Genomic DNA, 26922 nt, shown 5'->3' on the forward strand with positions numbered 1-26922 from the left:
TGGCCATCAGAATTGAAAGTAGCAAACTAAAACCTGAAGTGGAAGAATAAGAGCTCGACTTCAGAAGGGGAAAGGTTTATTCCGTGAGCCCTTCTGTTATCTCAGATTCCTACCTGTGTGCACAGAAGCCATCGTGGAAGTGTGCCTCAGATAGAGGCAGCAGACCTGGGAGTGTGCAGAGACACCTAGTCACCATTTTCCGAGTGGGAACTTCCTTTGGCTTAGAGAATAGCGGTGGCAATAGAATGGCTTCTCCTTGCTGCAGAGATAGACCTGAGTGTGTGGTGCTGTGGCAATAAACGCTGAAAATTATTGAGCATCTGCTATGTGCCAAGCGGGCGGTACAAAATAGAGTCACAGCATCCTGAGACTGCTATCCTTAGAAAGACTTGCTGGCAAGGTTGGCCTCTGGCTGGTGTCTGGAAACTTGGCTTTGGGGGTGTTTCCCACCATCCTCCGAACAGATAAGGTTGGTGCACTGTGCCTAAGCCGTTGATATAAACAACGTGGTTTCTGTTGAACATTCGCTTTCCTTCTGGGAGACAGGCTTCTTGGTACGTGCTAGGCACAGGGTGCCCGTGGGACCAGCCCCCCAATAAAAACCCCAGGCACTGAGTCTCTAATGAGCTTTCCTGGTGGACAGCATTTCACACGTGTTGTCACAACTCGTTGCTGGGGAAATTAAGCGCTGTCTGTGCGCTCTGCAGGGGGAGGATGCTTGGAAGCGGGTGCCTGGTAACCTCAGACTCACCCACGTGCCTTTTCTCTTTGCTCATTTCGCTTTGCATCTTTTCGATACATCTTAGCAATCAGCGGGATTCTAGGCTGAGTCTTAAGTGGCCTCTAAGCAAATCATTGAACCTGGAGTGGTCTTAGGGGCTCCTGGTCCACAGACATTTGGCTCACAACATTACATACGTCTTTTTTATTCTTAGACCGTTTCACATGTATACGATGAAATATAATCATATGCTCCCGCCACTCTCCCCTTCAACTCACTCCAGATGACACCACACTTCTCTCTCAACTTCTTGTCTCCTCCTCTTCCTCTTCCTCTTCCTCCTCTTCCTCTTCCTCCTCTTCCTCCCTCTCCTCTTTTATTATCACTGAGCCCTATTTGCACTGCCCATATATACCTGCATACAGAGGGTAGGAAACTGACCACTGGCCACACCTTCAAAGAGAAGTGATATCCCTTCCCTAGTACCAATCAACTCCCAGTGGCTCCTCTGAATGGGTGGGGCTAAGAGACCCCGCCTCCATCTATGTAGGAACTTTGGCTGGCTTGATCTTGCGTAGGTCTTGCTACGCTGATTGAGTTTGTGATTGTGACAGCTGCATTCTTTATAGGGCCAATTTGCACATAGGATCTGCGACTCCTACTAGACGCAAGACTTGACTCTGTGTTACGTCAAGAGGCTTGCTGCTCTTTGACACTCTTGGTTGTATGCCGAAGCGGAAAGTCCTGCTGTCCTCAGATTTCTGGAGTCCTCCCCACTCCCCCTCAGTGCCTTTAGGGATGAGAATAAATTGCTGGATAATCACACAAAGCAGTAGGATTGGAGTGGTCACGGCTTTTCAGGACCCGTGGAAACTAACAACAGTTTGTTAGTTTTAAAAGAAGCTCTCTCCTGCCCCTCTTTGTTGCTGTCTGCCCCCTGCAAGACCAAGCAGTTGATATTTCTAGCAAAGACCCTGTGACTAGGGACTAGGGCTGCGTACCAGATGAGGCTCACCTGGTGGCTTCCAGCCAGTCACCCCTTCCTTGTCCCGTCAGGAGAAAAGGGACACGCAACACCAAGAGCAAACTCTGCAGTAAACTCTGGGCTCTGACTGGCAATGGTGTGTCAGCGCTGTCTCGTTATAACTAATGATCCGTGGGTGGGATGGCAGAGCTGGCGGGAGGAGGGCTTGTGAGGATTTCGGACCATCCTGCTCAGTCTTGCTGTGAACCTAAACAGTTACAAAAGGATAAAATGTATTTCTTAAATAAAGGCATGCTATAACATTACCTTGTAACTGTGAGTTGGGGTATGCATTGAGGCATCAAGAGATGGACACTCTCAAAAGGGTGTCTAATTTCTAATTTACCAACTGTCTTTCCTTTCCTCCCTCCTCCTTCCCCCTCCCTCCTTCCTCTTTCCCTCCTCCTTCCCCCTTCCTCCATCCCTTCCTCCCCCTTCCTCCCTCCTTCCCTTCCTCCCCTCCCCCACTTAAATGAACTGAAATGTCTTTGCCGGAGAAGAAATTGTCCCCTTTCTTTGCCAACTGGCAAGTGATGGGCTCATCTTCTCCCTAGCCTGAGAAGGTACAGAACACCCAGTTCTGTCTTGAGCCGCATCCTTCACCTAAAATGCCCTGAGAATGTGAGAGCCAGAGGTTTCTGGTAGAAATGACCCTGCAATGGACAATCTGTTTCCAGAGGCCTCTCTCCTCCTAGGGTGAAACAAGGACCTGACAAGGAAAGGCGAGGAAGGAAGGAAGGGGCCTTAGAACCCTGGGGTGCTATAGGCACAGGGGCAGGGACTTTGGGGTACCTGTCCTGGTACCTCCAGTTGGCATAGGAAGTGGTAACCATTACCTTTCCATTTCTCAGCCACCATCTCACCCACATCCACCGAACACAATGTCCTAGAACATGTTCCGTTCTAACATGACACAGACAGTGGCAGCGATCAGCTCTCGCTATTTCAAACTGTGTGCCCCCCCCTGCCCCCTGCAAGAAGACCAAGGCAGGCAACATCCAAGTGATGAGAAAACCATGGGAAGTAAGATGAACCCACAAGCCTGGGTTTGACCTGGGTTGGCTTTGATGCATTTCAGCTGTGCGACCTCAAGCAAATTAATTAACCTTGCTGAGCCTTGCTCCCTCATCAGTAAACCTGAGCCAAATAACGGTTCCTACCTTACAGAGTGTGAAAATTAAATGAGATAATTCAGCTAGAGGCCAGATGGCTCATAGTAGGTCCACATTAAAAATCGGCCACTGCTGTTGCTACAGCTGTTAGAGTTGCTGCTGTCATTACTGATACTGCTGGGAGCAGCCCACAGTCTCAGGGCTTCAGGGAAGGAACCCTTTGTTCTTTCTCCATTTATTTATTTATTTATTTATTTATTTATTTATTTATTTATTCATTCATTCATTCATTCATTCATTCTCTTTACATCCTGATAGCAGCCCCCTACCTTTACCCTTACTCCCTACCCTTCTCCTCTGATAAGGGAGAGGCACCCCTGGGTTCCAATCTATCGTGTCACTGCAGGACTAGGTACATCCTCTCACACTGAGGGCAGACAAGGAAGCCCAGTTAGGGGAACGGGATCCACAGGCAGGCAGCAGGCTCAGGGACAGCCCCCACTCCAGTTGCTGGGGGACCCACGTGAAGACCAAGCTGCAGGTCTGTTACATATGTGGGGGGTGGTCCTGGGTCCAGCCCACATATGCTCTTTAGTTGATGGTTTAATCTCTGAGAACCCCCAAAGAGTCCAGATGAGTTGACTGTTGATCTTCCTGTGGCGTTCCCAGCTGTCCCCTCTGGGTCCCTCAATCCTCCCCCCCACACACACACACACACCCAGCTCTTCCATAAGACTCCAGAGCTCTGTCCAACGTTTGGCTATGGGTCTCTGCATCTGTTTAGGTCAGCTGCTGTGTGGAGCCTCTCAAAGGACAGTTACGCTAGGCTCCTGTCTGCAAGCATAGCAGAGTATCATCAATAGTGTCAGGGATTGGTTCTTGCATATGGAATGTCAAGTCTCTGGCTGGCCGTTCCCTCAGTCTCTGCTCCATCTTTGTCCCTGCATTTGTAGGCAGGACAGATTTGGGGTTGAAGATTTTCTGGATGGGTTGGTGTCCTTATCTCTCCATTAGGAGTCCCGCCTAAAGGAGGTGGCTACTTCAGGCTCCATCTCTCCCATTGCAAGGAGTCTCTGTCCATTTTATGTGGCTCTCCTTCCCTGCCACCCCTTCCTGCAGCTCCCTCTTACCTTTCTCCTGCTTCTAAGAAGTCTACACACACACACACACACACACACTCACGCATGCACACACGCACACATGCATACCACATACATTCTTGGCCATCTTGCAACATTGCCTTTTTGGGCCCAGCATGGTGATGTATGTACTTAATCCCAGCATTTGGGAGGCAAGTAGCTGGATCTCTGTGAGTTCGAGGCCAGCCTGGTCTACAGAGTGAGTTCCAGGACGGCCATGGCTACATAAAGAGACCTTGTCTCAAAAGAAAGAATGGAATGCAAAAACAAATGAACAAATGTGGCTTTGTGGGGGGTGTCCCAAAGCTATCCTCTCCCCTCTAAGTGAGGATCCTGCTTCCTGGTGCTTTCCTGTGGGACACCTCTATCTGAGCCCATTTCTATCACCCTGGCATGCCACTGTGCCTGAGGGAAATAACTGAGATCCTATTAGGTCTGTCCTTTTAAGGAGCTTAAACAGGAAATCAGACCCAGAGGGTCCTTTGTGTTTTGGGGGTGGTGACGTGGGTTTGTTGTTTTGTTTAATTACCAGTTTTGCCATTTAGAACATTTCTGTTTAATGGTGAGGATAAAGTCCTTTCAAGGAAAAAGAAGATGCCAAGCTCAGGCAGTCACAATCCATTCCCAAGGATACTGGAGAGGGACTGACTGTTCATGGGTGGGGTGCTGAGCCTCCAGAGAGATGCAAACCCCAGCCTGAGCCATGCACTGTCACTCTGCAGCTAAATGACCCTCTGGAAGTCACTTGAACTCCTGTACCTCATCTGTAAAGAGGGATAATAGGTTCGTTTGGGGCAACGTGAGAGCATGCATATGTAGTTCTTAGCCCAGTGCCTGGCAGGCAGTAAGCAGTCAATACATGCTAAGCTGTCATTATGGTGCATTCTAAAACTCAATCAGAGTCTGTGCTCCAAGCAGCTGTTTGGGAGTAGAGCGGAAGGTTTGGTGTCAGTCGGCGCTGCCTCCCGGAGCTCACGGGTTGAATCCAATCTGGAGGCAAGGGTAATTGGGGGCCCTTCACAGAAGTGTGCTCAGTGCCCTTTGCCACTCCGGTGGCCCCTCCCAGTGAGCTGTGCTTGGCCACTGAGACTCCAGAGGCCTGCTACAAGGTCGCTAGAAGCCCACAGATGTGGGCAAATGAGCATCTGCAGTTATCAAAGGCATCCAGAGAGTCTCATGTCTCCTCACGACAGAGTCATGACTTGTAAGTCGGTCATCACAGCCTTTTGGGGGATCCTGTTGAAGGCCTTGGCTGCATCTTGGATGAATCAGCACCTCCTCATCAAACAATAGGGCTTTCTGTGCAGTGTGGGTGGCAGCTCCCTCACTTGTGAGATAGGGACAGTGACTTCTGTTCCACGACGTTGCCCGGGGCTGCCAGCCGACTCTTATGGAGGCTGTAGCGAGGGAAACAGCTGGATCCACCTGTTCTGGATGAATGTCTTCACTTCCCAGAAGTCCCAGACTGAGTGTCAGGGGAGCTGGGCAGTAGAAGAAGCATGCCCAGCCAGTGAAGATGAGGCAGGGCCAGGGCGGGGATCCAACTTTGCTGAGTGTGTTTTAAGCATCATAGGTGCGTTGTCTCAGTCACTTCCCCCAAGAGCCCTTTGAGATTATCATCACACAGTTGAGAAGCAGGAGACTCAGGGACACTGGGTAACTTGCTCAAGGACACAGAGTGGGGAAAAGCCAGTGAGGAAATCCATGATCACTATTCTGCCTGCAGAAAGGGGGCTCAAAGAAACCTGAATAGTGGGGTGTGGATAGCTGAGCTCTACAGACTTTTATTTTCTCGCTAAAACACTTTGGAATAAAACAAAAATCTTACAGACAAATCAGGAGGGCAGAGTGTCTGATGGAGGAGGGCAGAGCATCTGATGGAGGAGTGCAGAGCATATCTGATGGAGGAGGGCAGAGCATCTGTGATGGAAGCTGGTCCAGGATCTGTGTACTTCTCATCTTCCTCAGGCTCTCAGGTCTAGAGGAGCTTCTGGGAGCCTCATGGGTGCACAGGACACAGAGCAGGGCCCTTGGGAAGAGTGTGGAGCTTGGGGCTTGTTCCTCTTTGTGGAAAAGAAAATAAATATCTCACCAAAATCCAGGAAGACCCAACCCACCCATGCAGCAGCATCTTCTACCCAGCTGATACTCTTAGCCTGGCTGATGCATTTTCTGGGAAAATAAGTGTTAGTCCAGAGCACGGTAGCTGGTAATCCCCCCAAAATCTATGTCTACTTCCTGGCCCATGCAGCCTGGACACTTTACTGTCATGTTTTTTAAAAAAGTGACAGCACTCATGACCTTGGGAAGAGTTCATCTTCAAGTGATGTTTCCATAAACCAAGCAACACTGCAGCCTCCAATATGGCGTGAGGGACAGGCACTGGCAGCAGGCGAAGCCTTGGCCGGGAGTACCATGTGGCCAGCCCTTTCCTTCCAGACTTCTGGTCACCAGCGCCGTGGGAGGAAGCATGGCTATGTTGAACCACTACGGTCTTTGGTTACAGCAGCCAGCAGATTGATACATGTGTGTGGCTCCTGCTCCTGTGTGGCTCACAAGAACTCCCGGATGACACCTGCTCCACATGAAGAGGAAGAAATAGGGCATGTCCCAGTGCTCTTGAAATGCTACCTCAAAGGTGCCTGCCTCACTCTTTCCCACAGAGAGCAAGGTCAGACCGGGACCCACTCTGCTCTCTAGTGACACTCGAACAGAAGCTAGGTCACCACCCATGTCTTCCAAGTTCCTCCCAGTCTCAGCTCCTGCAGTCACAATGGCAAGTCGGTTATTTGTAACACCCAGATTGTCATTTCTGACAACAGGGCCGCATTTATCTGTTGAGTCTAATGATCGTGCGGACAGGAGCCTTATTTGCGCTGTCACATTCTGTTTTATCACCAGCTCCATCCAGGCCTGTGGGGGACTCTCCAGATGAGCAGTAATGCCTCCTAGACACCGTGCCTGCTGCAGGTCCTCTCCCTGAGACTCACTCCCCTGGCAGTGTGTTTGGGGAGGACGGAGCAGTGCCAAGGTCTGAGCCGCTGCAGTGCGACCAGGAGCTCTGGAGGACTAAGGTCCAGCGTGGTGCTCCTCAGCTGCAGAGATGTCCCTCCCAAGGTGCCTGCCTGCACAGCCCTGGCGCTGTGGGGACTCTTCCACAGCAGCCATCTGGCTCTGATTTTTCAGCTACACCTCCAGAGAATTTGCCAGAGGCACAACATAAAAAAGCCATAACTCAGCTTTTGTGGATATTTTTGGGGGGTTGGTGGGGGTTGGCCACCACACCTGCTGAGAGGGTGTCACGTGCTCCTTCCGCACCCATTCTGTGGAATGTGGGGAAAGCTCTGCCGAAAGGAATCCCTGATCTAGTTAAAAAGTTAGCTTAGGAGCAGGGAGAAAAGAAGACATAGTGACTGGAGGGAAAAAGAGCTAGAACTGGGAGCCGGAGGAGCCCAACGCAGGCATCAGCGTGCCGCTTTCTAGCTATGTGACTTGGGCACCCGACTAGCCTCAGGCTTAGCGTGGCATTTAAGGTGGGGAGGTAAATGACGGTTCTACTTTCTTGCTGAAAAGACTAAGTGTGGGGAAACAAAGTGATATGCAGGAGTCTGGCTGGGCCTGGGCCTGGCGTGCATGCAAGGCTAGGTCCTGTGCCTCTCTGGCTCTAGTTTTGAACCTCAGGGTTGGGGCTAGGTACCCCACCATAAATAGTCACTGTCTCACTGAAGGACCACTGTTGGGAGCTCACTGCCTTCTGGACATTTATTGAGGTTACAAATCATCAGGGATGTCCAGACAGACTCCGTTCTATGCTGTCCCGTCTCTGCTTGTCACACACTGAATTTCAAACGACGCTGGCTGGTTTCTCTTATCTCTAAGAGAGTGCTATGGTCTGAACCTTTTTCTTTCTAAAGGAACTCAATGCACACATCGCCAGTAGAAGAATGCACGTGCCATCCCAAAGGACAGAGTGCTCACAGATGCCCAGGCTTGATGTGACCCTTACTGAACCACAGCCACTGGATGTGGGCATAGCTTCAAAGCGCAAGTCCACATGGTCCTTGAAGGGGTCGTGGGTACAAAGAGGAAAAGGTTCGTGAAATAAGTCACAGTGCTCCTGTCTGCTAAGAGCAGGACACCGGGGTGGCTGATCCAAGTCCGGGCTCTATCCAGTGACTCAAAAGAACAAATGGTAGACCCAAGTGGGAATTTTCTCGTCTCCAGGACTAGGAAGGATGAAGACAATGCATTTGTTGTTCTCCACCCTCGGGGAAGACATGTATTCACGAGTGTGGGAGGGAAACTCAAATGCATCGTGAATTGTGAATTAATCAATAATATCCTTCTGGGTATTCACACCACACCAGCTTGTTTTGAGCGTGTCCGACTGCAGTGTTGTTGCTATAAATGCCTGAATGGCAGAGACAAGCACCTTCCGGGTCCTTCTGTGCTGGCCTTGAAACACCGTGTGTTCGTGGGTCCTTAAAGGAGGTGGGAAGGACCGGAGAAGGCCGCACTTCTTGGTGAACGTGAAGACCACCTGGAGGATGTTTAGAACATGGGCTCCAAACAGATTCGGTTGCTGGGGCGGCACTCAATCTGGGACTCGTGTTTCTCACTAGTTCCTGGGAATTTCAAATGTAAGCATCTGTGGTCTGCTCTTTAGGTACATTGATCCAGAATGCCTCCGCCCTGAATTTTTTCCATCTTTTTAATGTGTGTGATTTAATATGTGTAAGTGCATATTCAAGTGGATGTGTGTGCATGTGTGTGTACATGGGGAACCAGAGCTCAACCTCGGGGTCATTCCCCACCTTGTTTCTCTGAGACAGCATCTCTCTCTCTCTCTCTCTCTCTCTCTCTCTCTCTCTCTCTCTCTCTCTCACACACACACACACACACACACACACACACACACACACACACACACACCTATACACACATTGGGACTTGGACCTCACTTATTATGCTCGGCTGTCTGTACAGCAAGCCCCAGCCATTTGTCTGTCTCCACCTCCCTGGCTATGATTACAAGTGTGTCTGCCCCAGACCCAGCCTTCTTACAAGAGTTCTGGCTATTGAACTCAGGTGCTCACGCTCAGACTGCAAACACTTTACCAACCGAGCTCTCTCCTCAGCCCATCTTCTACAAATGTGATGTACACAGGAATGCCCCTGCTAAAATACAGACTCTTAGTTAAAGATCTGGGCTGCCTCCCCCATTACATTTTAACATGCTCCTAAATGACGCCTTCGGCCCCCACACCTAGACTTTAAGTAGTATATCTCTGCTTCATGCAGTTAGGAGGAGATCAGCCAGCCCTAGCAAGGCTTTTATTCTGAATGGAAGATTCAAATCATAAAAATGCCTGTTGACCTAATATCTTAGATTATAGTCTTGTACCTTTCATTTGTAATTAGCATAGCTGTTTATCTTAACTGCCAGTCAGGTAGGTAATTTTTATGTAGCAAGCACTTTAAAGAAATAAATGTCTGGGTCCAATTTGGTACTTTCTCACTAATACTTAACACACAACATTTCCTCTCCCTAAACTTTAATGCACATTCGCTCCAACAGCCAGATTCTGATTAGTGTTAATGCATGGCTAAGGGAATTGAAGCCAGCTCGGCAACAAAGACCCCTCGGAATGAACACATTTCGTTGTTGGCAGCTCTATATTTTTTTAAAGCGGGCGTCTCTTCTAGAACTATTTCCTCCCAATCAAAATGAAGAGCTGAATTCATCAGTTAACACTCCATAGCAACTAGAAGACTTTCGCTGCCTCCTCCAGCCATTATTTCTGAAGACACAGCCAGGCGTACCCCCATTAGCTGCAGCGCGAGAGGGAACACTAGCGGGAACTTGATTTCCCTGTTGAGATGGGTTGGCCAGGGGAAGCGAGCAGACAGATGTTCACGGGTGCGGACAGAGCTTGTGGAGGTCCCCCCAAGTGAAGGATGAGGGGGCCCAACACAGTGTGGCCCATGTGGCTTGACAGGTATTGGGGACTTAAATAGTGGTTTTATATTACAAACCCAGGTAGGTCATCATGGGGGATTTCATCAAGCTATCCTGTGGTCCAGGATCTTGGCTGGGCAGATCCCCAAGCCAGAAGGGCCGGCCTTTCCTCATCTGAAGATGGCCCTTGCCGGTCCCTGCTGAGCTGTGATCAACAGAAGCATAATCCTTCTCTTCTCACAACAGCCCTTCCCTTCTTCAAAACCTGTCTACTCACTGGCCCTTAGAGGAACCTGTGATGTTTGTCTAGCACCCTGTGTCTCTTTGCTCTGTCAGTGCAGACACCAGACCAGGCTGGCTTACGGTGGCTCTCATCCAGTTCCAGTCCATGTCCAGCCCCACATTCTAACCTAATGGAGGAAGCCTCAGCGACTGCAGACCAGGCCTCAACATGCCTATCTTGTCTCTTCCTACAGTACACAGAGCCTGTCTGTCAGCTCCTGTTCAGCTTCGTATAAGAGAGAGAGCTCTCTGGAGCCCAAGCAGCTGCCTCTGCTGTGGACAACATGTGTGTGTGTGTGTGTGTGTGTGTGTGTGTGTGTGTGTGTACATATAGTGTGTGTGGTATGTATATATAGTGTGTATGTATGGGTGAGTGTTGTATTGTGTTTATATGTGTGTGTATGTGTGTGTGTGTATGTGTATATATAATGTATATATATATGCTATTTTTGTTGTGTTTGTATGTGTGTATGTATATATATATAATATAGTGTGTGTACTCATATGTATGTATATATAGTGTGTATTGTGTTTTTTGTATGTGTGTACACACATACATATATAGTGTGTGTGCTTGTATGTATGTATATTAATATAGTGTGTATGTGTGTATGTGTGTATATATATAGTGTGTGTGCTTGTGTTTGTGTGTATGTATGTAGTTATAGATTGTGTGTGTATGTGCGTGCCTGATGCATGCGTGTGCGCGCGCGCGCGTGTGTGTGTGTGTGTGTGTGTGTGTGTGTGTGTGTGTGTAAAACAATGGCTATGCCTCTGTTTACATGCATTATGCCATTTGGCCTTGAGGCAGAGCAAATATTATTAACCCCCCCCTCATAGATGAGGAAAATGAATCCTAGTGGCTATAACCAGGTTCTTTATCAAGCCTGTATTTGGGGTTAGAGGAATAAAATATGGTCCAGAACTCTTGTGGAGCTCAGTCTCCTGTGCTCAAGGCTACCATGGTAATAACAATAATTCAACGTTTCAAAAATATTTATTGAGTTACCATTATGTGTCAGACGGAAGACAGTGTTGCTAACCAGTGTCTACTGAGCATGTGCTGTGGACCACACACTACCTCAACCATCATGGAGATACAGGGCAGATCTTCATCGTCTGCAGTTGAGTGGATGTCAGCATCCTCACGTCACACCAGAGGAATGGAGGCTGGGCAACTAAAGAGGCCCCACACCGCTGGGAAGTTGTGTCAGTCTCCCTCTCGTCCTGAGACCCCGATCCTCTCAGCCTCTGTGTTCTGTCTACAGGTCCAGTGCTCTCCCTGATACTTGGTGACACCTCTACAGAGCCACCTCACTCTGGCTTCCCTGTGAGGATGTGCCCTCTCCAGAATAGTCAATCTTCTTTGTAGGACTGAAGGCCATACCTGGTGGCCTGTAGCTCACCATTCCTCTGATGGCCCAATGTTGCTCTCTGAAACCACATCTTAATCACTGTTCCAGATCATCTTCCTTCCTCAAGTTAGCTGCCACTCCCTTCTCTAGAAGAGAAATTTCACCCACTGGCCAAAGAGAAAACCAGCCTCCAAGTACCACTTAATGACTCTCTCGTGCCGTCTCATACCTCATCCATCTTCTCTTCCTTTCCTGAGATTTCTGGCTTAGCAAATCAGCTGTACTTGACATCTGTCTCTTCTGCCTCCTAGTCACCCAGTCCAGGCACCCTGTCAATCCACTGCCATACGAACGCCCAAAGCTTGGAGCATATTGAGACTCTTAATCACCCTGTATCCCCCTGGCCATGATGTTCTGGGCCTTTCTGAGCCCCTTTATCTTCGATGAGTTGTCTATACCGCAGCTCCAAGCTTCTGTCCTCTCTAAGAGCCATCTTAAAGGTTGTCAGTGACTTCCAGATTCCCGAACACATTTATGGTTCCAAATTCTGCCTTGCTGCAGAAGTGTTCCCCACTGGGGAGACAAAACTCAGAACCCTAAACTGCATTTACCCTGCACCGTTGGGTGCTGGGCTTACGGGAAGCTCCACACACCACTCAGGTGGTAGGAAAACTCAGCCCAAGTGAGAAATGGCACAGGCTGATGCCAAAGCTGGTGTTCTCAAGTTCCTGAACACCCAGTCATTGCTAGAAACTGCATGGACTTGGAAACAAACCGGGACCTGCAGGCTGAGGAAAATGAGCCTGGGGCCAGGGATCCCCACACTCCTGGACATCCAGATGCTACTAGGATCGCAGGATCTATTGACTGTGAATCGAAGGGTTTATTGACTGTTTATCGTGGAAAATGGGTGCTTACCACTTCCTCGGGGTGGACCATAAATTAAATACCTTTTGCAGAAAGGAATGTCTTAGAAGAGAAGCTTATTGGCTAAACCCTCAGGGCCCATCTACCATGGGCAACTCTGTTCTGATCTACATGACTATCGGTTATGTTTCTATGTGGGGAGTGTATGTTTCTATGTGTTCCAGAGCAGGAATCTTAGTAGGGAGCAGAGAAATGCCTACCATGCTCAGATGGGTGCTTGGGTGTCAAGGTCTCTGAACCAAGGGTCAACCTTACCATCAAGTTTCCACATGGACACATTTGCTGATCCAATACTCAGAACTTTGGTCCTGAAGCATTTGGGACTAGTAGCTGTCCCTCTTGCTTGAAATCTTGTTTTCCTGTTTTCTTTTTCCCCAGTATTCTGTCTTAGACATCATTTACTTTCAATGAACCAAAATCCACCTAGGTTAACTGAAAAGAGCCTTTTTGGAAGGATTGTGTGGAAACACGTGGACTTGTAACGTTCAGGCTTGTCTGGAACTCAACATGTAGCCCCAAGTTGGCCCCAAATTTATGTTCATTCCTTTGCCTCAACCTCCCAAGTGCTGCTATTACAGGTTTACTCCACTGTACTTGGCTTGCACTGTTTCAATGCTGTCCTTTGGTCAATTCTTCATGCATATAATCAACAGGCAATGCTTTCCAATGCAACTGTGCTGTGGTGGTATATTCTGCTTAGAATCCATTGGCTCTCCCCTCCAATTCCCACCCAAGACAATCTGAAGCCTTGGTATGATGCTGCGGGGACCACCAACCTGGCTTCCATGCACAGTCACTATCCATGTTGCCATCTGTTATTTCTGCTACACTCTCACACACAAACACTCACACACACATCGCTGTACAGTAGTCCAGCCAACCTACCCAATCCCTAAACTAGTTTTCTGCTCTCATATATTCCTTAGCATGTACTATTTCTTCTACAATGTTTGTTTATACCTATCTTACTAAAAGCCTATGCATGCTTCAAATTCTAGATCAAATGTATTTTTATGAAGTCTTGACTTCCAATATAAGTGACCTTTCTGTCTCCTGAACACTTGGGATTCAGGTCACTTATTTAAGCCACACCAGGCTGAGACCCTGGGCAGAGATTTACACCAAAGGTCGTGTATATCCATCATGGTACCTGGCAGTGGTCCCAGCTTTAAGCAGGGTCCCAGTGTGGGGTAACATGGAGTCAATAATTAACTTATCATTTCTGTTCTTAAAGAAGAAGCAAATATCTATGGGCCATGTGCCCCCAACACTGTGACCTAAATTGTCATACTTCCTCAACTGAGAAAGAGAGGCCAACAGTTTGAAGTGGTAGATCCTGGGTAGTTATGGCATGCCATAAAATTTGAGTAGGTGTCTAAAGTGTTTTATGACAAAGCAGCTAATGGTCTCCCTAAATCGTAAACAAGTGGATCTACATGCTGGAGACATGACTGCTATAACCCAGACCTGCCCTTTGGACACATGGGTGAGGACCATGGAAAGAGATTTAAAACAAGACAGGCAGGTCCTCCACACTCAGTGTTGACCTCCTCCTCGGGTGTCTGGAGGAGACTGGAAGGGTGTCCAGATGTCTCTGAGGCCACAGGGACTTCATGGAGCCTGCAAAGCTCTGCCTCCCAACAGTAGGCCTTGTGGAGTATGTTTCCAAAGCAGACTCGATGAGTCACTGTCACCTAGAGACACATCTTTCATCTTTCCAGACACTTCTCTTCTTAATGGCACACAGCTCCTATTTGAAAGTTGTCAATCACAGGCTCCCATCTCCTGGCTCCGACAGTGCCAAACAAAACCAGCTGAGCCAATCATAGATCTTCTCTGACGTTTGTCCTACAGTGTGGCTTGTATCTGTTAATCCCAGCATACCTATAGCAAGATGGGAGGCAGAGACAGGAGAATCACCTGGAAGCTCATGGCCCAGTTACTCTGGAATACAAGGCATGGAGGAAACAAGCAAGACCCCCCCTCCACCTTACCAAGGCAGGAGGAAAGAACTGAGTTCCAAAAATATTGTCCTTTGAACTCTATTCGCACATCATGGTGTGTGCGTACTCCGCTCACACACCTCATGCCTACAGTGATACTAAATAAAATAAGAAAAATCTTGCCCTCCTCAAAGAAACAAAGAAAGAGAAGAGAAGAAGAAAGTGCCTTCTATTCAGGCAAAGCTAGAGCTCGTGCATGAGGCTGGGACGCTGTCACCGTTCAACCCTTTGAACAGGACGGTGCAAGAGAATGAAGCCAACAGGAAGACAGGGGAGAGGAAAGAAGACAAAGGCCCATGATCTATCTGTTAGTCCTCACTCTGCCCTCCCGCAGGTCACCCACAGATCTAGCTACGCCCTCTCGGTTCCTGTAGTTTAGAATCTGTGCCAAGAAATTCCTCAGCTAGTTCAGCTTAAGTGTTTGTCACACACAATCAAAGAACCTTGACTAACAACCTCCATCTGGCCGGGTTCCCTCCTTTGACAGTTTCTGCAGTGTCTGCCTCCCTGTCTCCCTCTTTTCCTGGAAACACATTGAGGAATAGTGATGGTCTTGCTCATCTCCACCATCTCGTCAACATCGGCAAACAGGATTGTTCCGGCGATGTCCTAGGAACAGTGGGAGACAGAATGCCAGGGAGGGTCTCTGCCTTCTGGGTGCCTCTGTGCACATCAAAATATAGGAAATCCCAAGGGCACTGAGCACACACTGAGCACAGAGCTTTTTTTTAGAATGAATCATCCATCAATCACGCCACATGGAATTTTTACAGAACACAGACACTTGTGGCTGCAGATTATCCCTACCTTCTAGTTCCAAACATCCCTTTCTCGGAAAACCATCCACCCTTCAGGACAGAAGTGGGTTTTCCCCCTTCATCTTAGTTACTGTTTTCAGTAGAATGTTGTCTTTGTGAGGTCTTCTTCACTCTGGTCCACTCTTAAATCAAGACCAAAATCTGCCTTGCATTTCTTTCTGGATGCCCTTTTCAAGCCTAGGCAATTTACCTTCTCAGACCCTTCATCCCAACCAAGAACCTCAAATTCTCAAAGTCCCACTCTTTCACAGTGAATCCTTGGTCTCCAGACAGATCCTATTCCGGAATACAACATGGGAATCTCCTGTCTAAATACCTTTCCATATGTTTCCGGGTCCTCTTTAACTTCAACAGCTTTCAATGAATTAAACGGGAGAAAAGGAAAAAGATCATTATGTACATTTCCAAAGAGAGAATCTGTGCTCAAAGGTATGGGATTAAAAATGGGAAACATTTAGCTACAGCTATGTATTAATTACTTCTCTCATCGCTGTGGCCAAATGCCTGACCGAAACGGCTTCAGAGCAGAGAGGCTGCTTTTCGCTCACAGTTTCAGAGGGTGTGGTCCAACATGACTGGGAAGATGCAGTGGCTGGGAAAGCTTGGTCGTGGCGATGGGAGCTGGTGGCACAGCTTGTTCATGTGGCAGAACTTTCTTCTGTTCTACATAAGAAAACTTGGGCCAGGATGAGAAACAGACACAGCCTTCAAGGCCAGTCCCCTTTCTAGCTTAGTCACACTTTGTGACCTCCCAAAACAGAACCATGAACCCAGGACGAAGTCCTCAAACATCTGAGCTGATGGGAGATCTTTTACATTCAAGCTCTGACACGCTAGAAAGAAAACAAGGACTCAAAAAATAGTGATATCTGGAATCCCTGTGGGGAACAGCAGGGGTCGTTCTGGTTTTCTTGTTTTGTATTTGTTTCAAGCTTGTTTTCCTCCTGCCTCAGTTTCCAAGATACTGGGATTATAGGCATGCACCTCCATGTCTAGCTCTTTGTTCATTGTTAGCTTTTCTCTGAAGGTTCTGGGAATACAGCCAGATATTCTGAGGTCCAGCTACAAGCCAACTGTATCCAGACTTCCACTGGACAGACATGCTGGTTGTGAACTCAAATGGCTCACCTAGAGAACTCCACTGATTTATGGATAATCCTTTTTCCTACTTTCCAGGGATACATTTTTCTTTCCCTTAGGTCTGAGGTGATAGCTCATCGTTATCTGATTTCTTTCCAAAAACTTAGTGGCTTAAAGATGATTTATTATTCCTCCCATTCTGTGCATCAGGAATTTGGTCTAGAACCTGCTGGGTAGTTCTTCTGTTGTACATAATGCCTCGGTACTGCATTGATGATCATGCTTCCAGTGTCAACCGTCTAGGCTAAGGGCTGGAGAGGTCTCTGCTTACCTGCCTGGTGCCTCACTGATCGTCCATGGGACTGACTTACTTCTGCAGCTCCTGATTGTCTCAACAACATCAGATTTTTCTTACATGGTAACCAGAGACAGACGGAAACCATTGGGCCTCTGAAAGGCTGAGACTGGACCTGGACCATCATTATCATCATGTTTTGACTATGCAAATCACACTCAAAGTGTATATATATATATGTGTGTGTGTGTATGTGTGTGTGTGTCTGTGTGTGTGTATCTGTGTGTATACACATATATATGTATATATACATATATATGTATAGATATACATATATATACACACACATATATATATATCTTACCTTATATGTGTGTATATATATAACACATATCATATGTCATCATATGTGTTATATAATATACATATGTTATCATATATTTGAGATATTATATATGTGAAATGTGGTAATATATATGGCTAACAACCTTTTTGACAAGGGTTGACTATTTCTATCTGCCAAGAGCCAAATGGTATTTTTAGCTCTTAGGGCATACAGTCCCTGTTGCAACGATTCAATCCTGTCTTTTGCCAAAAGTAGCTATACGTTGTATATGAATTTGCATGCTTACATTCCAATAAAACTTTATTTACAAAATCAGGCAGGAGGCCACATGTTGTTCTTTGGCTAATTATTGCTTTAGACCAAATATAAGTTTGTCTTTCAATTAATTTTATCTAATGGCTAGCTAATCACTTTTTAGCAGAAACTCACTTCTTTTAACTTATAACTGAGGATATTTATTAATGTGACCAAGAATAAAATATGTCTTTTATGCCCATAGTCATGAAAATACAACATATCTTTAAAACATCTCTACAGGGATTGTCTAAAGTAGCCCACCAGATGGGACTGTTTCCTGGTGACTTGCCATGTCAGTTACTTTTATCATGGCTTTGAGAGACTACAGAGATGGCTCAGTGCTTAAGTGAACTTGCTGCTCTTGCAGAGGACGCAGGTTCGGTTGCCAGCACCCACGTGGTAGCTCACAACCATCTGCATCCTGTTCCACAGGATCTGATGCCCTCTTCTGGTCTACTTGAGCATCAAGTGTCCATGCGAGCAAAACATGTGACACATAAAGTAAAGTAAAATAAAATATAGTAATAAAAATGTTAAATGCCGTCACTGCTTTAACAAAGGCGCCGTGCGGAAGAGATTGTCTAACTCACAGTTTAAACACAGTGCGATTCACAGTGGAGAAGTCACAGAGTGGGAGCTTCAGGCAGCTGCTTCAGTCGGGAAGCAGAGAAAGATGAAGGCTGCTGCCCAGCCTGTCTGCACCTTTTCTTTCAGTTCAAAACCTTGCCCCAGAATGGTGTCACCACCACCACCATCAGTTAGGGTGCATCTTCTGTCCTTAGCTCACCCAATCTAGAAGCTTCTTCACAGGCATGCCCAGAGCTTGTTTCCATGGCAACGCTAAATGCAATCAAGTTGGCAGTCAACTAACTAATACTTTGCATCAGGCTGGTCTACAGGTTGACCAGCTCCCCCTTTCCATGCCTCTGCTAGTCTGAGTCCCACCCCTTCACCTGTGCTGATGTGTGTGCTTCTGCTTATAGGCTCACTGACTCTCACGGCCATCTTTGTGTGGTCTGTCTCTAGTGTTCAAGCTGTCTGTATGTAACATGTCCTCCCCTCCTCTCTCCCTCCCCACCTCCTTCTATGTTTCTTTTTCCTTTGTGACAAGGTCTCTCTATGTAGCTCTGGCTGACCTGAAGCACACTCTGTAGATGAGGTTTTCCTCAAACTAACAAAGATCCCCCTGCCTCTGACTCCCAAGTGTTGAGATGGAGAGTGTGTACCACCATACGAGGCAGATTTTTATTCATAACTTTTTAAAAGAAATTTTCTATTCTTAATTCTCAAAATAGGTATGTTACATAGCTTCCAAGTCTAAAAAGCTTTCTATTTTGTAAAAAAAAAAAAAAGCTATCACATGTAAATTATTTAGTCTAGTACCTGGCACAGGGTAAATACTTAGTGATTACATCCTTTTATCTAAGTGATTGTTTTTTCCCCCTCACATGGGTTACAATTAACAACAACAACAACAACAAAGTAGCTCTTCCATCTCCATCTCCATCAGTAATTCTTTCTCACCAGTACGATATCAGCTGTCTACATCCTCTCTGTCATGTCCCTGTTTGTTGGTGTTTGGGGAGTTACCAAACTTGGAGGATAAAAGACAAACCAGGAGACTGCGCACAGTGTGCCTTTTGTGCAGCCATGCGGAGATGATGGCCCCTAGTCCCTTCTCTTCTCTGAAGAGATTTATTGACTACTTGGTGTGGACTGGATGGAGGCTGTGAAGTAGAGGGGTATGTCCTTGCCCTCGGGACTCCCGTGGCCCCCTGGAAGAAACAGGCCACAGAGAGAGAACAGGTAGCCGTAGGAAAGAGGGTGCAGGGATCAGGAGACAGAACCGGGAGATCTCTCTGATCTGATCTCTCTAAAAAGGCAAGCTGCCTTTTAAGATGAACCCTAACAGAGGAGATCAGCAGGCTGTGGGAAGCAGCAGGAAGTAGAATGACATCATACTGGGCTGGACAGAGAGAGTCAGCCAGCAAAGTGGGCGGGGCCAGACCAGGAAAATCCGATTTTGGCCAGTGGCATCAGAGATGACGTCTACCGTGGCATGGCGGAGAAAGCAGAACGGTGTAGCTTTATGGAGAAAGGAATGGCTAAGGTTTGTCCACATTTTGGTGGATCGGGAAGCAGAAAATAAGACTAGAAGGAGATCCTGGTTAATCCTCAAAGTCCCACCCTCACCTTCCATCAACCATGCCTCCTGTCCAAAAGGTTCCACAGCGCGCCCTAAAAAATAACACGCCACCTGCTGGAGACCACGTGTTTGAGCGCAATGGGCCTGTGAGGAACACTCAGACTCAAACCACAGCATCCACCCTAGAGTTTCAGGGAGGTAGCTGCCACGACCCGGCTTACTTGTTAAAAAGATGCCTCTGACTCATAAACGGGGATTAGATCAGTGCGGCAAACGAGGAACCAGAGAAAGGAGGCACCCCAGAGATGGTGGCAGTCGGCGGGGAGGAAAGAAAAGAATAAAGCTATTTTTAGAGGTAGATATGACAAGAAGGGCTGATGGATTAGATGGCAAGACGAAGGGGAGGGGGGTGGCTGAGGCTGATGCCAAGCTCCTGGTTTTAGTGCTTGGGTGCCTACTTGAGGGAGGGAGAAATGGAGCAATCAATAGTTCCATCTTGGACGTGCTCCATCTGGGGCGCATGAGGGGAGATGTCAGGTAGGCAGTCGGATATATGAGTCTGAGCCTGGGCTGGAGATATAAATTTAAGGGTTGTCAGTCATGGGAATGGATAGGACCAACAAGTAAATGGAGAGAGAGAAGACACCAGAACCAAGGCCAGGCCTGGAGACTCCAGCAGTCACAAGGGAGGAATAAGAAAAGGGGCCCAACTGTGGTGGGGAAAGGGGAGGATGCTGGAGAGGGAAGAAAGTTCAGCGGGGATGTGGGAAAGCCCAGGGAGGAGGGGCCGTCCTATGGGAGAGTTGAGGGCAGTTGGGGGTGGTCACAGTGCCACTCATTCCAAGAGGCCAAACTTGATAAGGACAGACAGGGCCTCCCTCAGTCTGGCCACATTAAAGCCACCAAGGACAGCAACCAGAGTGACTTTTGGGACTAAGGTTGGATGGGAAAAGGAAATGCATGATGGGAAAGCAGAGAGCACTTATAAAGACAACTCTTTGGAGAACTGTGCTTAACCAGGGAACTCAATAAAGAAATCCACCTACCTGACCAGGGTGGGGTGGCTGGGGATGAGTAGTAGCTGTTTAGAAACTAAGTGCTCGATCACCGGGGAGCGAAGGGTCACGCCTCGGGCTTGTTGTGATCTTTTTTTTTTTTTTTAAATGATGAGAGCTTACAATTGTGTAACTATTCACAGTTTACCAAGTGTTGTCGCACACACTCTCACACGCCTTGCGGCGGTCCTTTGAGGTGTGAGCAGCAGTGAGCTACAGATGAGGAAACTGAAAACTTAAGAGGAGCAGAGTGACAAGCTCGAGCCAGTCAGCATGTGGCGCCAAGGCTGTGCTAATCTAACCGCAGCTGGCACACCCGGATATTCGGCACCATAGCTATCTGTCAAGAACATGGGGCCCTGCCCGATGTCCCAGCTCCATTCAACTGTGCGCTCAAAGCCCCTGCGACTTCTGCAAATACCCAGTGCTCCCCAGCAAGCATCGGAGAAAAGAAACACAGTGTTTTGCCCAGGCTCCTCAGGGTAGGGCTGATACCACTACTGTGGATAAGTCACTTCACCTCTGTACTCTGGTGTTCACAACTGTAAAATGGGGTTGCTAATAGGACCAGCATCCCAGGCTTAGCGTGAAGATGAAGTGGGATTTAGAAGCACTTGGCACAGAGTGTGCGCATAGGAACTGCTCTCTGAAGGCTACCCAGGATAACTTCCTGATGCATTCCTTCCTGCTTCACCTCTCATCCATCCCCCACCCCCTCACCTCTGCACACACACCTTCACACCCTCACCTCTATATTATGCACACCCTTACCAACAAACACGTATTCTCATGTATATACAATTTATACACACACACACACATGCCCTTTCTGCCTCATACATGCATGCACATACTCACACACTCATACAGACACACACTCACACACAGACACACACTTGCATGCTTACACACACATGCACACACATGCACAGACACATGCATACACATATGCATACACACATGTGTACAAATATGCATGCATGTGCACACACGCACTCACACACACCATCACACACAGACACACACTTGCATGCTTACACACACATGCACACACATGCACAGACACATGCATACACATATGTACACACATACACGTGTACAAATATGTATGCATATGCACATATGCACTCATACTTACAGACACATACTCACACACAGACACACACATGCATGCTTACATACACACCTGCATGCACACACACATATGCATATACACACACACACACTCACATAGACACACAAATGCACATGTACTCACACACACACACAGACACACACACACACACATGCCCTCTCTGCCTCACACATGCATGCACATACTCACACACCCATACAGACACACACTCACACACAGACACACACTTGCATGCTTACACACACATGCACACACATGCACAGACACATGCATACACATATGTACACACACACACGTACAAATATGCATGCATATGCACACATGCACTCACACACACACAGACACACACATGCACGCTTACATACACACCTGCATGCACACACACATATGCATACACATATGCACACACACACACACACACACGCACACTCACATAGACACACAAATGCACATGCACTCACACACACAGACACACACACTTGCATGCTTACACATCTACATACACACACAGATACATGCATATACACATGCACACACATGTATACACACATGCATGCACGCACAGACACACACATGCACACACACACACCTCGATTCTCCATAGTACCTCATCCTCACCCCATAGCCCTCCGTCTCCTCCTCTTACCCTTCCTTTCTTATCCTGACCCTTCTCCTCTCATTCCTTCACCTCTCATTCCTTCACGTTTCATCCCTCACCCTCCCATCCCTGCCCCTCACACCTTTCATCCCCATCCCAACCCTCCACCCCTTCTCCCCTAAGCCCTTCTTCTTGTGTTCTGTGTCTGAGTGCCTGCCGTAGCGTGCTCTGGGCACAGCACACGCAGAGACACACACCCTGTTGGACTCTGGCGGTATACACTTAATGAGGGGAGGGAGGTGGAACGGACAGACACCTTTGCCCTCTCAAGAGCTAGCCAAGGCAGGGCACTGCAGGACACCCGGAAGAGAGAAGGTCACATCGCATCTGGCACGTGGGGCTGCCTTCACACAGGGTGGGGCCAGGAGGGTGGGAGAATGGTCCCCGAGGAGCAGGTGGCTGCAGCTGAACAAAGACACAGGTGCAGCTGGAAAGGGCAGGGCACCTTCGGGGGCTGGTGGGGAAGTGAGCTGTAACACGGCTCCCTGGAGAAGGGGGTGGGGGCTTTTCCTGGCGGGTGGGGGGAGCAGATGTTAGTGCTATAGGGCCAGCCCAGGGTGGCCTGACAGAGGGAAGGCTGACCACTGGGGGCACTGCCCTGACTTGGCCTTACCTTGCGATTGTTCAGAACCCCACCTCAAAGCAGACTTCATGCCTCTAATTCCTGTCCCGTGTCAGACCTCCTCCCATGTCCCATGTCCCATGTATGTTTGGGGGGGCCCTTGACATGTGCTAATTGTGTAACCGGTCAGGACTGACCCAGACTATCCACTTCACCCCACAGTCCCCATAGGAGGTACCCTGAGACTAGCACCCCATGATCTTCCAAGAAGAGATGATCAGGGGCCGCTTCATAGGGACAAGAAACTTTTGCCCACCCCAGCCACCCAGATTCAGGATAAAAAGGTTAGCCTCCAACATGTGGGGAGGCCATGGTCTCTCCCTTCCTGCTGGGAGCTGGCCCCAGAGCATGGCAAACATCTGGGTTACCCAAGAGGCAGGGGGTAAAGAGGGTCTCGATGCTGGGCATTATGTGGGGTCCCCCCATGCCCTGAGAGAAGGACACCAGCTTTGCCATCTCCTGAACTGAGTTAGGCCCCTGGAACCACAGAGCTTCCTGGCTGTCCCACTCAGCCGGGGGATCTCTTGCTCACTAGATTCTGGAAGGTGAAGCGTATGGTGGAAATCATCTACTTGGAATCTTTCTGGTTTAATGTGAGAAGGCAGGTTCAGATGCTGGTCCCACGGCCACACTCATCGTCCGTCTCCTGTTTAGTCCAGTTTCCACCTCACAGAAAAGAACAGCAGAGTCTAGAGCCCAAGACCACAGCCCTAAGTACAGCAGAGTTGGGGTCTCTGTGGAGCGGAAAGCACTTTGCAAACTTCTGTAAAGTGCTGTTAAAATGTACGGTTCTCTAACCTCCACCACTTACGTTACTCGGAGCCACTATTCTGGGGAAGCTACCAGAGAAATAAACACGCGCAGGACTGAGGGGTGGCATCACACACAGCGTGGAAAGGGCGTGGAATTCCTGCCCTGGAGAGAGTAGCCCAGTGGCTACTTACAAGTTCTGTGACCTTGGACCTCACTTGGCCTCCCCGACCCTCAGTTTCTTTTTCAGAAACATGCCCTACCTTTTCCTTTCCAGATGGTATGGGACTCAAGCAAGACATTGAGTGACAGTGTGTGCTCTTAGTGAGACCAACACCCAAGAGCACAGTGGTCTGAAAAGACAGGTGCAGCCCTCGATCCAATGGAAGAGCTGGGGGCTGGGGCTTTCAGACTAGAATTTAACACTAAAAGTCACATCCATCCCCCGGGGTCAGAGCCAGCTGCCGACAGTGCTAGACCTGAGTGTTCTGTCTCATTGTCCGCCCTGGCGTGTCTTTAAAGGTAACACGGCGCCGCCCTTGATACTCAGCTCTCAAACACACTTCGTCAAGGTGTCTGGGGCGCACCCTCCCATCCCCCAACGCTGACTCAGCCCCCCCATAAGCTCCATCTCCCCTTTCACTCTGTGAGTACCAGAAGGCTCTTGGCCGGCCACCAGCATCCCCTGGACTTCTCTGGCTTCTGGTGACAAAGGAGAGGGCTAGGTTGGATCTGTTTCAGGACTAAGAAGAGATTTCTCCCAAAGACCTTACAAGTGTTGACTGTCCGCCCTGGGTCCTCTAAGCCAGCTCATGATGGATGCACTGCCTGGCTGGAAACACAGACCCACCTACAGGCTCTGGTGAATGGGAAATGTGGGTTTCTTGAGACCTTGGCAGGCTGCTGTTCAGGGGGTGGGAGGCATCATGTTTGGCCATGCTGCCTGGGAGAATCTTTGATACTCTCAGTTTCCCCAGAGATTTCTTTTTTTGTTTTGTTTTGTTTTTTTGTTTGTTTGGTTGGTTGGTTGGTTGGTTGGTTGGTTGGTTGGTTTGGTTTGGTTTGGTTTTTCAAGGCAGAGTTTCTCTGTATAGCCCTGGCTGTCCTGGAACTCACTCTGTAGACCAGGCTGGCCTTGAACTCAGAAATCTGCCTGCCTCTGCCTCCCAAGTGCTGGGATTAAACGCAAGTGCTACTGCCCGGCTTAGAAATATCATTCAATAAATATTTACTGAGCACCTACTATGTGTCAGGCATGTTGAGCATAACAAGAAGAAAAGGTTCTGTTCTCATGGAGCTAATGTTCCAGGAGAACCAGAGAGAGCAGGAAAGAGGAACCGGATCACAGAGACTTAGTGCTGTGGGACCACATGGGGAATGTGGAGGAAGAGCAGGTAGAAATGCAGATGCAGGGAGTACGGTCTTGAGGGTTTGAAGAAGGTGGGGGAGGGAGCCAGCTGTACAGCTGTCTAGACCGGCATCCCACCTGGAGGGCACAGCAAGTGCAAAAGCCCCTAAAGTAGAGACATACCCGTGTGGCACAGAGGCTTGCGTGGGTTCAGGAGAGACAGGCCTGAGTGATGCCCCAAACTCTAGAAGAATAGCAGGTTTGCCTGGTAACGCTCAACCCTGAGATGGAAGTCTCCCATCCCAGGGACTGTTAGAACGGGTGTTTCCTCCTAGCAGACAGTTGTCTAGACACTCAGTGACACAGCTTCTCCAGGGATAACTCATGGGGTAGGGATTGGGGGTGGGGGGTCCCAGGAGAGCCCCAGAAAGGTGCCTGGGCTCGGGCACTGACACCTGATTCCCATTTCCCTCAGGAGTTCCACTCAGCAATTCTGAGCTGCAGTTTCTCTGAGGGACTTCATCTGTTTCTCCCTTGCGAAGTGAGTTTCTAGCAGCGTAGCCTCCCATACCAGTCTTGCCCGGTGTTTTTGTCGACATCGGGTTGTTTTTTAAGTTAATGAGGTCATCAGTGGGAAAATGCCTTTTACCATGAAATGGACAAGGTAAAATGTCAAGGGTTTTTTCCTTCAGCCTGGCCCTTGGTGGCGGCTGCCCCTCCCCCTTGACCTGCCCGCTCCTTGCTCCACAGCCTCCGCTTCTTTCTGATCCAGGGCTTCCTGGGGGAAGGCTCCTTCCTGTGTATGCCAGGGGCCGAGTTGCTTGGACTCTAAGCCGGGTGGACCCAGCCACTCACCCTCAAACCTTTCTCCTTGCTCCTACTCCAGGTACAACGGCCCCAACCTGGTTCTGAAGTACGATCGAGCCCAGAAGCGGCTCGTGAACATTGCTGTGGACGAGCGCGGCTCACCCTACTATGCCCTGCGGGACCGGCAGGGGAACGCCATCGGGGTCACAGCCTGTGACATCGATGGGGATGGCCGTGAGGAGATCTACTTTCTCAACACCAATAACGCCTTCTCAGGTGAGGGTCGGGTGGTCCGTTCTCTTCCTCCCCCAGCTACCTCTTCCCGTCACTCTTTTCTTAGCCAGTCTCCTCTGCCTCCAGGACCTCCCTGTGCTGGACAGAGACCCCCAGGGTGACCCTTCATCTCCTGGGATGGAGTTTGGATTTTCATCCTCGGGACCCTGGACTGGGACAGAGGGGCATGAAAAATAATCTCCCTCAGCATGAACACCATTTTCTCCCTCGGCCTGAGGTGCCTTCCTATCCCCTCTTCCCCCTCCCCATCATCCCACCCCTCCTGTGTGGTCCTCCAGCTCATCCGAACCACTCCTGGAATCAACAGATGTCCTAGGCTGTTCTCAATGCTTTGGAGACCTTCTAGAATTTGCCTCCTCAGCTTTTAGCCTAGTGCAAGGATTCCTCCCACGGATTCCTATGTGGCGGGCAGGGACTCTGGGCATCAGGGCAGTGATGGGCACGTGACTCTGAGGAAGGCTGGCCTTGGAATTCTTGGAACCTCCTCCAGTTCTTGTCACACTACCCTGTGCGTCCATCCCCGCTAACGGGGGTCTGCATACATGCGTTCGGCTCCTCCGGTCTGGAGCTGAGCCCGCTATGCCTGACTACCAGCTCCTGGGATGCCAGGTGCAGATGGCCCAGAGGCCGCACTGTGTAGCCAGGAAACTGATGTCCATCAGGCTAATGGTGACTAATATAGAGAACACCTTCTGTGTGCCAGGCCCTGGCCCCCAACCCTCAGCGCTTGGTCACAGGCAGCCTCCCCG

General features: G+C 48.9%; 1 protein-coding gene across 1 annotated transcript in view; it reads left to right on the plus strand.

Moving 5' to 3' along the window:
• The window catches only part of Crtac1 (cartilage acidic protein 1), a 143656-nt gene that overhangs the window by 66776 nt on the left and 49958 nt on the right, over positions 1 to 26922 (plus strand). Inside the window, exon 3 of the mRNA XM_052185632.1 lies at positions 25959 to 26155. Within this exon, the coding sequence (XP_052041592.1) occupies positions 25959 to 26155 (197 nt within the window). The remainder of the gene's footprint in view (positions 1 to 25958; positions 26156 to 26922) is intronic.

Source organism: Apodemus sylvaticus, chromosome 1, assembly GCF_947179515.1.
Source record: "Apodemus sylvaticus chromosome 1, mApoSyl1.1, whole genome shotgun sequence".
Classification (NCBI taxonomy): Eukaryota; Metazoa; Chordata; class Mammalia; order Rodentia; family Muridae; genus Apodemus; species Apodemus sylvaticus.